Source organism: Mustelus asterias, chromosome 8, assembly GCF_964213995.1.
Source record: "Mustelus asterias chromosome 8, sMusAst1.hap1.1, whole genome shotgun sequence".
Taxonomy (NCBI): Eukaryota; Metazoa; Chordata; class Chondrichthyes; order Carcharhiniformes; family Triakidae; genus Mustelus; species Mustelus asterias.
The window spans coordinates 32,185,009-32,202,432 of NC_135808.1; the positions used below are offsets into that span (position 1 = coordinate 32,185,009).

General features: G+C 45.8%; 1 protein-coding gene across 1 annotated transcript; it reads left to right on the forward strand.

The window, feature by feature from the left end:
• The first annotated feature begins 3,339 nt into the window (after positions 1 to 3,339).
• On the forward strand, positions 3,340 to 17,084 carry LOC144497707 (zinc-binding protein A33-like). Its single transcript, XM_078219150.1, has 6 exons — positions 3,340 to 3,837; positions 10,436 to 10,531; positions 10,612 to 10,845; positions 14,648 to 14,670; positions 14,763 to 14,872; positions 16,555 to 17,084. Exons 1-6 carry the CDS (start codon positions 3,340 to 3,342, stop codon positions 17,082 to 17,084), a joined length of 1,491 nt encoding a protein of 496 aa, XP_078075276.1.
• Positions 17,085 to 17,424: the final 340 nt, after the last annotated feature.

Here is a 17,424-nt window from a genome sequence, read left to right on the forward strand (position 1 = left end):
AACAAAACAATGGGAGTGGGGAGAGCATCAAGACAGGCTAAAAAGATGTGTATTGTCTCCAGACAAGACAGCCAGTGAAACTCTGCAGGTCCACGCAACTGTGGGAGTTACAAATAGTGTGACATAAATTCTGATTCAGTGGTCACGGGCATTCGGCCTCTGATATTCGGGTAAGCGTTCTCCAAGGCGGCCTTCGCGACACACGACAGCGCAGAGTCGCGGAGCAGAAACTGATAGCCAGGTTCCGCACACACAAGGACGGCCTCAACCGGGATATTGGGTTTATGTCACACTATTTCACATAAATATTTCTGCTTTTTTCCTCCTGAGTCTTTATCATGCGATCCTAGAATCAGAATTTATGTCACACTATTTGTAACTCCCACAGTTGCGTGGACCTGCAGAGTTTCACTGGCTGTCTTGTCTGGAGACAATACACATCTTTTTAGCCTGTCTTGATGCTCTCCCCACTCCCATTGTTTTGTTTCTTAAAGACTGGATTAGTTGTAAGTATTCGCATTCCAACCATTATTCATGTAAATTGAGTCTGTGTCTTATAAGTTCTGTTTGTGAACAGAATTCCCACTCACCTGAAGAAGGGGCTCAGAGCCTCGAAAGCTTGTGTGGCTTTTGCTACCAAATAAACCTGTTGGACTTTAACCTGGTGTTGTTAAACTTCTTACAACCTCAGAATGTCCAGACATACTTTTCAACCAAATTAAACACTTCTGGCTGAGTGTGACATCAAGGAACTCTATGCGGTTGTGTGGAATTTTAGTTTGGGATTGATTCACAGATATGGAGTTGGAAGATGACAATAGGAATAATTTTGAAAGGAGATTCCTTGCTGGAAATCTTTGTGGAGTCTGACAGAAGGGTGTTGGGGTGATGGGGAAGTATCCTTAAATCCCAGATGTCTCTGTTAGCCTTCTTGAAAGTTTGAACATCAATAGCAGCACCAAGACCTAGCTTGGCTGGTGATGAGAAAGGCACTCCCTGCCAGATTCTTTATACACGCCCAAAGTCTCTGTGCCACTGCACAATGCCCTCGAAGCTACTGCGGGCGGGACAGGGGGATGGAGGGGAAGACCGTTCTCCACCTCCTTGTGGAATGTGTCTTTGCAAAGAAGGTTTGGAGAGAGGTGAGGTGGTTTTTGGCGAGGTTAATCCCGAGCAGGACGCAGGACTCTGTGCTCTATAGGCTGTTCCCAGGCACTCTGAGGCAAACATCCAATCAACTCGGATCATCAACTCGGTGAAAGATGCTCTTTGGTCTGCCCGAAACTTCCAGTGCAAAGAGTTGTCCTCGACCCTGAGTGTTTCAGATTGGCACATTCCAAAACCCAGGATGACGTGTTGAGGGACGCACTCAAGTTTGGGGCAGCTGCCGCCAAGGCGCAATGGGGAAAGGCCATTGTGTAAGGACTTTCAGCCAAAGTAGACCGAGTGGCTGGTAACCAGGTAAAAGCCCTCAGACTGTGTGCCGAACCCAAATGATATGTAACTGTATTGAAACACCACAGAACAAGGTTTATTTATTAGTCACAAGTAAAACTTCCATCAACACTGCAATGAAGTTACTATGAAATTTCCCTCGTCGCCACAGTCCAGCGCCTGTTTGGGTCAATGCACCTAACCAGCACGTCTTTCAGACTGTGGGAGGAAACCGGAGCACCCGGAGGAAACCCACGCAGACACGGGGAGAACGTGCAAACTCCACACAGACGGTGACCCAAGCCAGGAATCGAACCCTGGTCTCTGGCGCTGAGAGGCAGCAGTGCTAACCACTGTGCTCCCATGCCGTCCCACAGTGCAATGTGACCAATGTATATAGCTTGAATAGAAATGTACTCTCTCTAATGAAAATATTGAAAAGCCTGTTATGTTCCCATTACTGAATTGAAGCACCTCAGATTGCATCTTGTTCTCTGGAGAAAATGTGACTTTACTGCTGTAACAATTTGAAATGTTTTGTCATGTTTCAGAGATTTTATGCATTTACATTTTAAAAACTTCCATCGCCAGGGACCCATGCCTGTCTTCTTTTCCCTCCCCAAAGTCTATGTCCCAAATCCGTACCCAGTTTTCCCAACTCCATACGGACACCCGCTACCAGGTTCCATCCCTACCACTGTTCCTGAACATTCCTAAACTGCCACAAAAATGACATTCCCTCTTCCTGTGACAATGACACTGACCCTCCTTGTCCTCCCTGCTGACATTAACACTAAGACAGTGAGCCACACGACCCTCCTTCCACACCGCAGCGTCCATCTCTACAGGGACTGCTTCCCACTTAGTTCCATTCTAACATGTACAGTCCGAACCAGAGAACCTGCTGTAAAGTAACAACAATCAAGAAGCTCGACACCATCCTGGACAAAGCAGCACAAATGATTGTTACCCCTTCCACAAACATTCAATCCCTTCACCACCGATGCACAGCGAGAGCCACCTGTACCATCTACAAGATGCACTGCAGGAACTCACCAAGGTTACTGAGGCAGCACCTTCCAAACCCATGACCTCTACCATCTCGAAGGACAAGGGCAGCAGATACCTGGGAACACCACCACCTTCAAGTCACTCACCATCCTGTCTTGGAAATATATTGCCGTTCCTTCACTGTCGCTGGGTCAAAATCCTGGAGCTCCCTCACAAACAGCAATTACAATTCGGGGACTGCAGGGGTTCAAGAAGACCGCTCATCATCACCTTATCTAATGCAAGTAGGGTTGAACAATAAATGTTGGCCTAGCTAGCAACGCCTACATCCCGTAAATAAAAATGAACTCCTGCAGTGACCCTGCCTGTTACCTCTGAAATCCCCACCAGGGTCTATCCACACTCAGTCCTTTTCCCCATCCTCAGCACTGTCCCTTAGCAACATCATCCACAGGCAGGGAGTCAGGATCCACAGGTACGCTGAAAGTAGCCCCAGCTAATACACCTCCCTCAACCACCCCACTCTCAGGCTTCGGACTGTTTGAAACAAGATTGGCTGGCTGGGATTTCCGACCTCCAGCCTGCCCCAGAATTCTCTGTGCTATTTTTCCCCATTTTGAGGAGAAGGTTACAGTAAATCTGGAACTGGGGGAATTTCAGACAGAGAGGGGTGGAGAGATCATTCTGCTCAGAGAAATCACACTGGAATTTCCAGCTCTTCCCCAGATTTGTATCCCCATTCAAAACTCTGGAGCAAAAACAAATGATTCCATTGGGTCTTTAGACACCTGACATTCAAAGAGATAGATATTTCTCAGGTAATTTTACGAATGCAATCTGGGTGAAATGAAACTGAAAGTTCAGCGAATAACAGAAGCAGGAGCAGCAACGGAGATGGCAGTCAGTAAACACATCTTATCGCTGAGTGAGGATTTAACCTGCTCCATCTGTCGGTCTCTGTTTGTGGAGCCGGTGCGGCTGGACTGTGATCACAACTTCTGTAAATCCTGTATCCAGAAGTGTTGGGGAAAGCAGCGTCAGGCTGTGTCCTGCCCGGAATGTCAGCAGCTTCTCCCCCGGAGAGGTTTCACCAGTAACAGGGTACTGGCCAATCTCTGTGAGAAAACCAGGCAACTGGAGCTGAAACTGGAGGAGGAACATGGGGAGAAGCTGGATGGAGACACAGAGAGGGAGCAGTCCCTCTGTGAGAAACACGGGGAGAAGCTGGATGGAGACACAGAGAGGGAGCAGTCTCTCTGTGAGAAACACGGGGAGAAGCTGATCCTGTTCTGTGAGGATGATGAGATTCTGATCTGTGCCAAATGTGTAGATTCTCCCCCACATTCAGACCACAGATTCATTCCGATGCAGAAGGTAGTTCAAAAATACAAGGTGAGGGGCCACAGTGTGATGCCTGTCTCCATTTGGGCATTTGATTGTGATTTGGGCTGTTTGGTTGAATGAGTGAGTCTTGCTCAGTGTCCCCCATTCGCTCACTTCAACACTGACATTTCCACACAGTTCATTCTGGTGGGAAACATTAATTGTTCTCCAAACAAACACTTTTAAAGATGATTAGCAAACGAACTGAAGGCTTCTTTATTTGAAGACTATCAGGGTTACAGGAGATTGAATTAGTACGAGGAACTACGATGTTGTTGCCATGACAGAGAAGGACAGAGACAGGGTTAAGGGAAGACAGGATTTACCGCAATACAAGGACAGGATTGGTAGCTTAACATTCCAGGATACAGATGTTTCAGACGGGATAGAGGGGGATGTAACAGGGGTGGGGGAATTGCACTACTGGTTAAGGAGAATTTCACAGCTGTCCTGCGGGAGGACACCTCGGAGGGCTTATACAGCGAGGCAATATGGGTAGAGCTCAGGAATAGAAAAGGTGTAGTCACAATGTTGGGGGTTTACTATAGGCCACCCAACTGCCAGCGGGAGATAGAGGAACAGATATGTAGGCAGATTTTGACAAGGTGCAAAAGTAACGGCGTTGTTGTGGTGGGAGATTTTTACTTCCCCTATATTGACTGGGACTCACTTAGTGCTAGGGGAGTGGATGGGGCAGAGTTTGTAAGGAGGACAATTTTTTTTTAGCATGGCCAATCAACTGAACCCGCACATCTTTGGACTGTGGGAGGAAACCGGAGCACCCGGAGGAAACCCATGCAGACACAAGGAGAATGTGCAAACTCCACACAGACAGTGACCCAAGCTGGGAATCGAACCCGGGTCCTGGTATTGGGGCATGAGCCCGGCCAGGTGGTCGATGCTTCAGTAGGGGAGCACTTCGGGAAATCTTCGAGATAGGATTTATTCCCACTTGGAAATAAGTGTACATATCAGTGAGAGACAACATGGTTTTGTGAAGGGGAGGTCGTGTCTCACAAACTTGATCGAGTTTTTCGAGGAAGTGACGAAGATGATTGATGAGGGTAGGGCAGTGGATGTTGTCTACATGGACTTCAGTAAGGCCTTTGACAAGGTCCCTCATGGCAGACTGGTGCAGAAGGTGAAGTCGCATGGGATCAGAGGTGAGCTGGCAAGGTGGATACAAAACTGACTCGGTCAAAGAAGACAGAGGGTAGCAGTGGAAGGGTGCGTTTCTGAATGGAGGGCTGTGGCAAGTGGTGTTCATGATGTGGAGATGCCGGCATTGGACTGGGGTGAACACAGTAAGAGTTTTAACATTTCCACTCCATCTGACGAAGGAGCAGCGCTCCGAAAGCTAATGGTATTTGCTACCAAATAAACCTGTTGAACTTTAACCTGGTGTTGTCAAAACTCTGACAAGTGGTATTCCTCAGGGATCAGTGCTGGGACCTTTGCTGTTTGTAATATCTATAAATGATTTGGAGGAAAATGTAACTGGATTGATTCATAAGTTTGCGGACAACACAAAGATTGGTGGATTTGCGGATAGCGATGAGGACCATCAGAGGATACAGCAGGATATAGATCAGTTGGAGACTTGGGCGGAGAGATGGCAGATGGCGTTTAATCCAGACAAATGTGAGGTAATGCATTTTGGAAGGTCTAATACAGATAGGAAATGTACAGTAAATGGCAGAACCCTTAAGAGTATTGATAGGCAAAGGGATCTGGTTGTACAGGTACACAGGTCACTGAAAGTGGCAAAGCAGGTGGAGAAGGTAGTCAAGAAGGCATACGGCATGCTTGCCTTCATCGGCCAGGGCATTGAGTTTAAAAATTGGCAAGTCATGTTGCAGTTTTATAGAAACTTAGTTAGGCTGCACTTGGAATATGGTGTTCAATTCTGGTCGCCACTCTACCAGAAGGATGTGGAGGCTTTGGAGAGGGTGCAGAAAAGATTTACCAGGATGTTGCCTGGTATGGAGGGCATTAGCTATGAGAAGGGGTTGGAGAAGCTTGGTTTGTTCTCACTGGAGCGACGGAGGTTGAGGGGAAACCTGATAGAAGTCTACAAGATTATGAGAGGCATGGACAGATTGGATAGTCAGAAGCTTTTTCCCAGGGTGGAAGTGTCAATTACTAGGGGGCACAGGTTTAAGGTGCGAGGGGCAAGGTTTAAAGGAGATGTACGAGGCAGATTTTTAACACAGAGAGTAGTGGGTGCCTGGAACTCGCTGCAGGGGGAGGTAGTGGAAGCGGATACGGTAGTGACTTTTAAGGGGCATCTTGACAAGTACATGAATAGGATGGAAATAGTGGGATATGGTCCCCGGAAGCGTAGAGAATTTTAGTTAAGTCGGGCAGCCTGGTCGGTGCAGGCGTGGAGGGCCGAAGGGCCTGTTCCTGTGTGTAATTTTCTTTGTTCTTTGAGAGTTCTCTATACACATTCCACCTGCTCATAGAATCATTGAGTCATTCAGCACAGAAAAGGCCCTTCAGCCAATCCAGTCTGCACCCACAGTAACTACCAATAAAGTCTCGCTGATCCCATTTCCTCCACGCGTCCTGCATCCATGAATGTTATGATATTTCAAGTGCTGATCCAAATATTTTTTAAAGGTTGTAAGGTTTCCGGCCTTCACTACCTTCCCAGGCAGCGCATTCCAGATTCCCACCATCCTCTGAGTGATTATTTCCCCCGCTAATCCCCTCTGAATCTCAGCATTTCTAAACAATAGTCAGAAAACTATAAGGAATTGAAGATTCTGCACAAGTGGGTGGCACAGTGGTTAGCACCGCTGCCTCACAGCGGTAAGGAAGTGGATTCAATTCCAGCCTCGGGTGGCTGTCTGTGTGGAGTTTGCACGTTTTCCCTGGGTCTGCGTGGGTTTCCTCCGGGTGCTCCAGGTTCCTCCCACAGTTTAAAGATATGCAGGTTAGGTGCATTGGCCATGCTAAATTGTCCCTTAGTGTCCCAAGGTGTGTAGGTTGGATGGATTAGCCATTGGAAATGTGTTGGGTTACAGGGATAGGGTAGGGAAGTGGGCCTGGTAAATTAATCTGTCAGAGAGTTGGTGCAAGCTCAATGGGCCGAATGGCCTCCTTCAGCAGCATAAAAGTTTATAATTGGTGACAGTGAGGAATTTGAGAGCTATAGCATGTTGGTTGTGTGTGCACAGAAATGTTCCAACCTGTTTTTAAACAGCACCATTGTGTAATGCAGGTCAGGTTTCCTTAATTACAAGCTGTGTGTTGTGTACCTGCTGTTGCTTGGCTGCACTTGAGGATTTTCAGGGAATTCTTATCACTTGACCTCTTGGCTTCTAAACATCCCTCTGGCCTTCCATGCCATTGGTCACCCGAAGTGTCCACCCTCACATTCAGTGAGGCTAAACCTTACTAAAAATGGCAGAGTGTTGTTTCCAGCGAGTAAACTAGCGAGTTTCTCTCCAGACCTTACAACAGTGCCAAAAAAAAAATCAAGGGGTGGTGTTTCATGCTGAGATACAGGGAAACAGGGCCTCAGCATGCTGGCAAAACCCGGCTGCAAAGTCAGCTGGAGAATAAACAGAGTCATTGGGTTGAATTTTTCAGCCAGTCCTGCAGACAGGATATTCTGGTCCCACCAATGGCTACCACCCACCCACCCGCAGCCTTTTCCCTGGCAGTGTGCCAGGGAAACAACGGAAAACACCATAGACATCGGCAGGAAGGGAAGGTTGTTATCAGTTTGGATGATTCTTGACAGTGGGTCAAAAAACCTTAATCCTCCATTTGACAATACTTTAAGACCTTAAACAAATGTGTGAAAAATAAAAAAAGAACCTTGAATTTTTTGCAAAATTATGCTTTTCTTAGATAGCTCTCAGTAGATTGCTGATACAGTGCCTCAGAGCACCAGGGACCCAGGTTCAATTCTCAGCTTGGGTGACTGTCAGTGTGGAGTCTACATATTCTCCTCGTGTCTGTGTGGGATTCCTCTGGGTGCTCTGGTTTCCTCCCAGAGTCCGAAAAACGCGCTGGTTAGGTGCATTAGCCATGCTAAATTCCCTCAGTATATCCAAACAGGCGCAGGAGTGTGGCAACTAGGGATTTTCACAGTAACTTCATTGCAGTGTTAATGTAAGCCTACTTGTGATATTAATAAATAAACTTAAAAAAAGAGATTAAACTTCAATCCTGGATGAACTCCAGGATAATCCTGGATGATAAGTAATGCTAGCTGTTTTGTAATGTAGCTTTAAGTAAATTTCCTTTATTAGACAGTGTTACACTATTAATGTAGTGGAATATAGCGTTAAGTAAGTTTCCTTTATTACAGACCACTATTACTGTAGTATAATGTAGCTTTAACTGAGGTGATCAGATCATAGAATCCCAGATCATAGAATCATACAATCCCTACAGTGCAGAAGGAGGCCATTCAGCCCATTGAGCCTGCACCAACCACAATCCCCCCAGGCCCTATTCCTGTAACCCCACATATCTACCCTGCTAATCCTCCCGGACACTAAGGGACAATTTAGCATGGCCAATCCACCTAACCCGCATATCTTTGGAGTGTGGTGAAATCCGGAACACCCGGAGGAAATCCACGCAGACACAGGGAGAACCTGCAAACTCCACACAGACAAGCCGGGAATTGAACCAGGGTCCCTGGTACTGTAAGGCAGCAGTGCTAACCACTGTGCCACCGTGTCACCCATGCTGGTGTTGTTCATTATTGATGATGAACAATTTATTACTCCACACTCCAGGAAGCTAGGCGATGCTTACCTCCCCGCCCCCTGCCCCCCATTGAACATGTGGACAGATACTACAACACTACAGATTTAAATGTCTCATCTGTTCAAATCCCTCCAAGGTCTCTGTCATTTCCTCAGTCCGATAACCATCAAAAAGCATTTAGAACTGAACTCATATTTATCGAGCACATCAGAGACACTGCAAAGGGTTTTAGAATTGTGTGATAAAACAAGGTGTTTGATACACAGCCACAGTAAGGTGATAAGTCGTTCGAGACCAAACAAAGGTTTAATCAAAGAGGTAGGTTTTTAAGGAGTAGCTTAAAGGAGGGGAGTGAGGGAAAGAAACAGAGAGGTGTAGGGAGGGAATTCCAGTGCTTGGGGCCGAGACAATCAGAAGGCACAGCCTCCAATGAGGGAGCAATTAAAATTGGATGTGCTCAAGGGGTCAGAATTGGAAGAGCGCAGATAACTCCAAGGGGACGGAGGAGATTTGGTAGAAAGGGACAGATGAGGCCATGGAGGGATTTGAACAGAAAGATGAGAATGTTAAAATCGAGACTTTGTTTGACCAGAATTCAATGGAGGACTGTGTGAAAGGTGAACAGCACTTGGTCGGAGTTAAGATGTGGGCGGCAGAATGTTGGGCAACAGATGATGTAAGATTTAAGGAGGGTAGAATCTAGGTGAGCAGGCAGGAATGCATTGCAATAGTCAATCCTGGAGTTCACAAAGGCAACTCTATGTAGTTTAAAGAGCAGATGAGGTGAGGCGGGGCAAGAGGGTTGTCCAATGAGACTAAATAATTTGGTGCTGTGCTCTCTGGAGCTTAGCATAATGAAATCTCACTGAAACAGTTAAGATGCTGAATGAGCGTGTCCCTGTAGAAACCAAGAGGTTGTTTCCCTGAAGGGGAAGGGAGAGAGGGGGGATCCAGAACACAAGCATATTCTCACGATAACTGCTCAATCATTTAGGACTGAGATGAGGATTAATTACTTCACTCTGACGTTTGTGGAAATGTCTACCTTTTGAGGGTTGTGGATGCTTCTTTGTTGAGCATACTCAAGGCTGAGATGGCAAAAATCTTGATCTTTAATGGGATGTGGGTATTGCTGGCTAGGCCAATATTTATTGCCCAATCTTAACTTCCCTTGAGATGGCAGCAGCGAGCTGCCTTATTGAACCACTGCAGTCCCTGAGGTGTTGGTACCCCCCACAGTGCTGTTAGGAAGGGGGTTCCAAGATTTTGACCCAACGATAGTGAAGGAACAGCGATATATTTCCAAGTCAGGATGATGAGTGCCTTGGAGGGGAACTTCCAGGTGGTGGTGTTCCCAGGTATTTGCTGCCCTTGTCTTTCTGGTTGGTAACATTTGAGGGTTTGGATGGCGCTGTCAATTGAACCTTGGTGAGTTGCTTCTCTCAGGGAACCAAGGGATATTGGGAGCAGGTGGACAAGTGGCATTGAGGCTGAAGATCAGCCAGAATCATATTGAATGATGGTGCAGGTTTCTTGAGTTGTTCGGTCTACTCCTGCTCCTATTTCTTATGTTCCTAACTATTCATCATGGCAGTAAATTCCATGTTATAACTATTCTTTATGGGAAGAGATTTATCTTGAATTCACTATTGGATTTATCACTGACTTTCTCACTGTCCTCACAGATTTTCACATCTCAACGTCCTTCCGATCAAACCCACATCTCTTTTATATTCCATTGATTGATTTGAAGTTGTCGAATTGAATACCTTTTACTCTGCCAGTTATAAAGTGCTCGTGGCACATGTTAACACCTCTCGCCTGACAGTTTGCAGACATTACAATGGATCACACTGAGATCTGATTCTATTTTTAGGACCAGCTGAAATTATCCTTGGATTCCATGGAAAATAAAAAGAAAAATCAAAGTGAATTCAAACAGCGGCAGGAGAGGAAGATTTTAGAACTGGAGGTGAGTATGACTTCAGCTCCCTTTCAACACTGCAACCCTTTAACAACCCGCTGTTTAAACAATCTCTCTCACTGTCATAGCAACTCACTGGATCCCTGGAGCAAGACATCTCTGCACAATTTGCTCAAATCCATCGATATCTTGAAGACAAAGAGAAACATTTAATCGAAGAGCTGAAGAGACAAAAGGAGGAAGATCTGCGACCAATGGAGAAGAATCTGAGAAGAATTAAAGAGGAACTGACTTCACTTGAGGGGAAGATATTGAACCTTTGTGTAGACATCGAGCAGCAAGACAGCGTCTCCTTTCTCAAGGTGACCCTTTATAACCCAAACCCCAAACTGTTGGTGTGATTGTAAACAGCATTTTATAATGGGGCTCAAACCCTGTTGCTTCTATTGGCTTGTTAATGTAGTTATAACTATCATTTCCCTCAAGTAGCCAGACAAAATGACGGAGTGGTTCAAAATGATTTATTGAAGACTATAGCTACAAGGACCCTGATTAAGCCAGTCAGAGTACAGAGTTCAGAAATACATAGGTAGTTGTAGATTCAAATTCGATTACAAGTAATTAGCATATATCAATCAAAGTATAGGAGTTATCTCTATCCACCCACAGTTATCATTCATAAGATACAGTTATGAAAACCAATCCCAATCAGCATACACTTGCTTAATTATAATATCCAATCAGTATGAGGTTTTAATTGCAGCAGTAGGTTATTGTTCCAACTATCTTTGGACACCCCAGCTGTGTCTGAATGTTAGAACAAAAATCAATCGTCCCATTTCCAAATGCCATGGTTTAATGGCCTCTGCCAGACTAAGACATTGTCCTCATTTTCTGCTCATCCGAAAGATCTGTATACTCAGACAGTCGTCCTTTGTATAGCACCTTACTATCCTGATGTGCATATCTCTGCTGTTAAACTGTGTGCTTGCTTTTTCATGGTTTAATACTTTCACTGGACACAGTTATTAATATGGCTACTATTCTCCGCCATAACTTCTAGTATGGCTATCATTCCCCCCCAAACCCCATCACATTTGTAAATGTGAGGTCATCCATTTTTGGCAGCAAAATGGACTATTATTTAAATGGTGAAAAATTGCAGCATGCTATTGTGCAGAGGGACCTGGCTGCCCTTGTGCAGGAATCTCAAGGAGTTGGTTTGCAGGTGCAGCAGGTAATTAAGAAGGCAAATGGAATTTTGTCCTTTATTGCGAGAGGGATGGAGTTTAAAACAGCAAGGTTATGTTGCAGCTGTAAAAGGTGCTGGTGAGGCCACACCTGGAATACTGTGTACAGTTTTGGTCTCCTTACTTGAGAAAGGATATACTGGCACTGGAGTGGGTGCAGAGGAGAATCACGAGGTTGATTCCGGAGTTGAGAGGGTTGGCTTATGAGGAGAGACTGAGTAGACTGGGGCTATACTCATTGGAATTCAGAAGAATGAGGGGAGATCTTATAGAAACATATAAGATTATGAAGGAAATAGATAAGATAGAAGCAGGGAAGTTGTTTCCACTGGCGGGTGAAACTAGAACTAGGGGGCATGGCCTCAAAATAAGAGGAAGCAAATTTAGGACTGAGTTGAGGAGGAAGTTCTTCACGCAAAGGGTTGTGAATCTGTGGAATTCCCTACCCAGTGAAGCAGTTGAGGCTACCTCATTGAATGTTTTCAAGGCAAGGGTAGATACATTTTTGAACAGGAAAGGAATTAAGGGTGAGCGGGCAGGTATGTGAGTCCACGAAAAGATCAGCCATGATCTTATTGAATGGCGGAGCAGGCCCAAGGCCAGATGGCCTACTCCTGCTCCTAGTTCTTATGTTCTTCCAACATGATATAATGTGCAGTATAACTGAGGACTGTCAGTCAGGATTGAACTCAGGAGTGTTGAGGAGACTGTCCCACACTGTCAGCACTTCACACTGGCTTGATGAGGTTTGATGAACTCTATGTAGGATATATTTCCACTTGTAGGGAAGATCCAAACTGGGAACCAGAATTAATGAAACAGATAGGAAAACTCTGTTTACCTCGATAGGAATGGATTAATATGGAGTACTGTATTAACACCAGCATTAAACAGATGGGCCAAATGGCCTGTTTTCCTTTCACTGACTCTCTGTATTTCAATAGAATTGCCTCATAGCTTCTGAGCTTTGGATCATTGTAAGTGAGTGTTCCATTGGATAATTATCTTGCAGTGGGAACCATCCAAAAAATACGATTAAAACCACAAACTTCAGAAGGTTTCAACTGTGTAACCAGGATAGTTATCCAGGGAAAGTTAGAGTTTTCTATGACACTTCTTCCAAACCTGTTCTGAACAGTTCCCCAGAAAGCTCAGATAAACACAAAACGTTCGCACTCTTTCTCTCGCACAGCTGCTGCCAGACCTGCTGCGTTTTTCCATCGTTTTCCATTTGTAATTCAGGTTTCCAAATGCACAATTTGGCCTTTATCTTGGGGAATCTTGGTGACAGAATAAACTGTCCTATCAGCTCTGTCACCTCACCAATGCTTCTGCTGATTTGAACTCAAAGGTTAACAGGAATGGAGAGGAGTGTTAGTTGGGTGAGCAAGCCCATATCTGCCAAAGTCAAAATACAACCTGCAGTATGATAGAAATGTTGAGAAGTCAGGAGGCCAAAGAGGATTGAGACAGCAAGTCAAAACTTTGTAGCCTGCAAGTATGGATAGTGATGATAGAGGCTCCCATTTCTTTCCATCGTTTAACTGACCAGTAGTCTCTCCTGCTCTGGCTGCCATTGGCACGTTGGGAAGAATTTGTAGGTTCTCAATCTATTTTGCTGCGTTATGAACATACCTTCCTTGGCCATCAGATCCTGGGGTGGGACTGGAACCTGGAGCTTCTGGCTCAAAGGAAGTGGTGCTACCCACTGTGCCACAAGACCTCCCCATGCAAAGGTCTATTGGACATGTGGTTAAAGGGTAAGACCGCACGAGGGTGAGCGTTCCAGTGCCTAAGGTTTTTATCCAACAAATGTTGAGAGATTAGTCCTTGCCGCCCTTCCACAGACCTCTCACCCCATACGCTGTTTCTATACACAACTTAGATCACTTGGCCTAAGTCTCACACACATGCCTCACCAAATCAGTCACAGAGAAAACACAATGAGAGTAAATTTCATGGTCCCATCTGCCATGGGGAACTTCACGGGCTGGACAGAAAATTTGACAGACCATTTAAAGATCCATTAACCTCAAGTGGGAATTTCCAGTCTTGGGGTGGGTGGGAGTGGAAAATCCCCTCCAATGTCTTACAAAGATGGTCAGTTACCTACGTAGTGTGGACTTCCTGACTCCCTGTCTGCTCTGCTATCTCCTTAATACCTTCTTTCTCCAAATTGTGACCACAGTTAGGATTTTACGATTTGTGATTATGAGGTGAGTCCTCATAGTATCTTTCCCATCATTCCTCTGTGTTGGCTAACTTTCCCATTATGCCCGAAAGGCTCCCATAGTTGACTTTAAAGGTGTTAATATCCAAACCACATTTACCTATTTCTAAAGCTGTAAATGTACATCTTAATATGAGTCTGAATGTCAAATTATTTCATTCCTCTGAGTCAGATGGCGTTAGCTGAGCATGCAATCAGGTGACGCAATGAGGGTGGGACGGGATCACTGATAGTCTGGTGGTGGAATTGATGAGCTAAATGGCTTCACATACCCAAAAATAGTTTGTGACCCAACACCTGAATATCTCTGACAGGTTACTGAGGTTTCCTCATTGAGCAGACACTGAGATCAGGTTCCCAGATCACGGTTCCAAGGTCAGAGTTGCACAGACCAGCGAGATGCCCTGAGTTACTGGGAACAAAGTGAACAGGAATGAAAGGACCTGATCAATGAATCTTCAAAGTCTTCAACAAAAGAGCAAACTCTGTCCGAGCATTTGGGGTTGGACATGGAAGGGAAGAGGGTGATATCTGATGCGGTATCAAATCAGTGGAACACATCACTGAAAACTCCACCCAGATCCCTTCACATTTAACTAAAATCACTGATTCTACATCATTGAAAATTACAATCTAAACAGCAGCGTCATATTCATTAAATGTTTCTGATTCTCTGTCCCACAGGAACTGAAAAGATTGAGAGAAAGGTGAGTATCTAATCCAAACTCACACAGGATTTTACACTGTGATCACAGTCTGTATCCAGCAGAGAGTGATTAAATCAATCCCATTCACACAGCTACCTGGATAAAGGAGAAGATGAGGCATATTCAGATGGGAGTATAATATCAAAGAGGAGTGACGATGAAGAAGATGAATATGGATTTGAAGATTCAGATTCGGATAAAAGTGATGTCTTTAAACTGAATGAGGAGATAGTGATGTTTCCACGACAGAAATATGCAGGATTTTAAGGCTTGTTTCTCTACCCAGTGTGGAAGGCAATGAAACGGATCATCTTTCCAGGTAAGAAACTCCCCAGCTTGGTGTCCACTCTCTGTACAGCTTCCTGCCCTCACCCTCCCTCTCCTGAAGGTGCTGCCTGTTACTGGGTACAGATCACTGGGGCAGCAGCATCAGGGATCCCACTCAAGGGAATGTTCTCAATGTGAAATCTGAGATTGAGTGATCCAAGCATTGAGGGGATCAGAACATCCTCTTACTTGACATCCAGTCACTCAGACGCAGATTTTCACCACTTCAGAGCCTTCCGGCCCTGGTGAAAATGCTGAATGAGCCCAGAAATCCCAGGCCTCTTCCCCCAATGCAGCCCCTCCATTTCCCTGGGTGCTCGGGTAGGGGTGTATTACCAAGGCAGCTGATCCTATAAATGATCAGTTGCCTCCACAGAAGTTGGATTGTGGTAGGCCGGGACTATGAAACCTGGAATGCGCAGATTAGACCAGGTAAGAGCTGGTGGCAGCACGGTGGCACAGTGGTTAGCACTGCTGCCTCACAGTGCCAGGGACCTGGGTTCAATTCCAGCCTTGGGTGACTGTCGGCGTGGAGTTTGCACGTTCTCCTCATGTCTGTGTGGGTTTCCTCCGGGTGCTCTGATTTCCTCCCACAGTCCAAAGGTGTGCAGGTTAAGTGTACTGACCATGCTAAATTGCCCCTTAATGTCCCAAGATGTTTAGGTTAGGAGGATTAGCAATAGGAAATGTGTGGAGTTTCAGGGAAAGAGCCTGGATGGGATGCTCTGGTGGAGGGTCGGTGGAGAATGGATGGACTGAATGGCCTCTTTCTGCGCTGTAGGGATTCTATGATTCAGCCCGTAGCCAGTATAGAGAGCTAAGGGACCTTCAGCAATGTTAAACGTTTGCATGATTATGTATGAAAAGTGCATCAACTCATTGGAGCTGTCAATGAAATATCCAAATGATACGAGGTGAGTTGGGATGAAGGAGTAAAGGTAAAGAATGGTAGGTGGGGGGCACAGCAGTCTGTAAAGGGTCGAGTGCATGATGAGCATGGGGCAGGAGGCGGCAGAGACTTGCATCGATGGAGAATGGGGGCTACATGGGGTTTGATGGCAACAGTGCCGTTTTCTTGTTTCAATTTTTTTTCATTTATATAAATACAATGCTGGAACCCAGAGACAAGCTAACATCAAGATTAAATCCATAATATGGTCATGGCTAATCTCAACTCTGCCTCCTCTCCACATCCCTGCCCAGCAAAGGAGGAGGAGGGGAGGAAGGTGAAGATGAGCCCGAAACGAGATCAGCCGTGATTGCATTGAATGGCAGAGCAGACCCGAGGGGCTGAATTGCCTATTCCTGCTCCGAGTTCTTCTATTTTCCAGTCTCAATCCTCGGGGAGGAGGTGAGGGAGCCCAGCTGGAGTCTGGGAATATATCTAACTGTACACCGTACCCAGTCTGTAATATCTGTTCACTGTACACACTGGAGTCTGGGAATAGTTAATGATATTGAAATTATGGGTGGGGTGCTGAATGCAGTTATAAACTGTGTCCTTGTAGATTCTTCTGTGCAAAATAATTAACCCGTTCTCTCCTTCCTTTTCTCCAGCTCCTGACTCACTGACGCTGGACCCAAATACAGTGCATCGTGACTTCATCCTGTCTGATGGCCAGACCTGTGTGAAATTCAAGAATTCCCGGCTTCGTGGTAACTCAGAGAGGTTTGATGAGTGTCGTTGTGTCCTGGGGTCAGAGGGATTTAAATCCGGGAAACATTACTGGGAGGTGGAGGTCAGTGGTAGTGACATGTACGCAATCGGTGTGGCCAGAGAGTCAGCCAAAAGGAAAGGAAAGCTCACACTGAATCCTAACAAAGGGTATTGGAGTGTGGGGCGGAGAAATCATAAATGTGGAGCAAATGAACAATATTTTGTCCCACTGACTGCGAATGTGACCCTCAGAACCATCGGAGTTTTCCTGGACTATGACGGGGGACAGGTGATCTTTTACAATGCTGATGATATGTCTGTTCTCTATAATTTCACTGATAGATTCAGTGAGGAACTCTTCCCTTTTCTCTATCCTCAATCTCCCGGTATGGGTGACGGGGCTCTTAAACTCCGTCACTTTGAACCGTAGAGTCCTAAAGCGTTGTATGAGTTTGCAAAGAATTCAGATCGATATTCAGCCCTCATCGAGGATATCAGAGGTCATGTGACTTTTAAAACTGATGTGTCTGAGGTGCGGTGAGGTTATACCTGTATGGGGAAGAGGGGGTGTGGGGGGTGTGGGGAGTGCCCCAATCTTAGCATTGTGTTGGGGGGTGGGAGCAGGGGTCCCAGTGCCTTGGGGGGGCGGGGGGGGCGGTGCAGTGTCTTAAATATAACCTTGATATTGGGGAGCCTTGTAAAAAGGGCTCAGAATGTCAGTGTAACCAGTGTGTTTTGGTCCCTCCAGCTGGCTGCATGATCCTCACCAG

Excerpts from the sequence above, each read along its gene's own strand:
- LOC144497707 (XM_078219150.1), top strand. The coding sequence starts at position 3,340 with ATGGCAGTCAGTAAACACATCTTATCGCTGAGTGAGGATTTAACCTGC. Across the intron at positions 10,532-10,611 it reads GGAAGATTTTAGAACTGGAG|CAACTCACTGGATCCCTGGA; the intron begins GTGAGTATGACT and ends TCACTGTCATAG. Across the intron at positions 14,671-14,762 it reads CTGAAAAGATTGAGAGAAAG|CTACCTGGATAAAGGAGAAG; the intron begins GTGAGTATCTAA and ends CCATTCACACAG.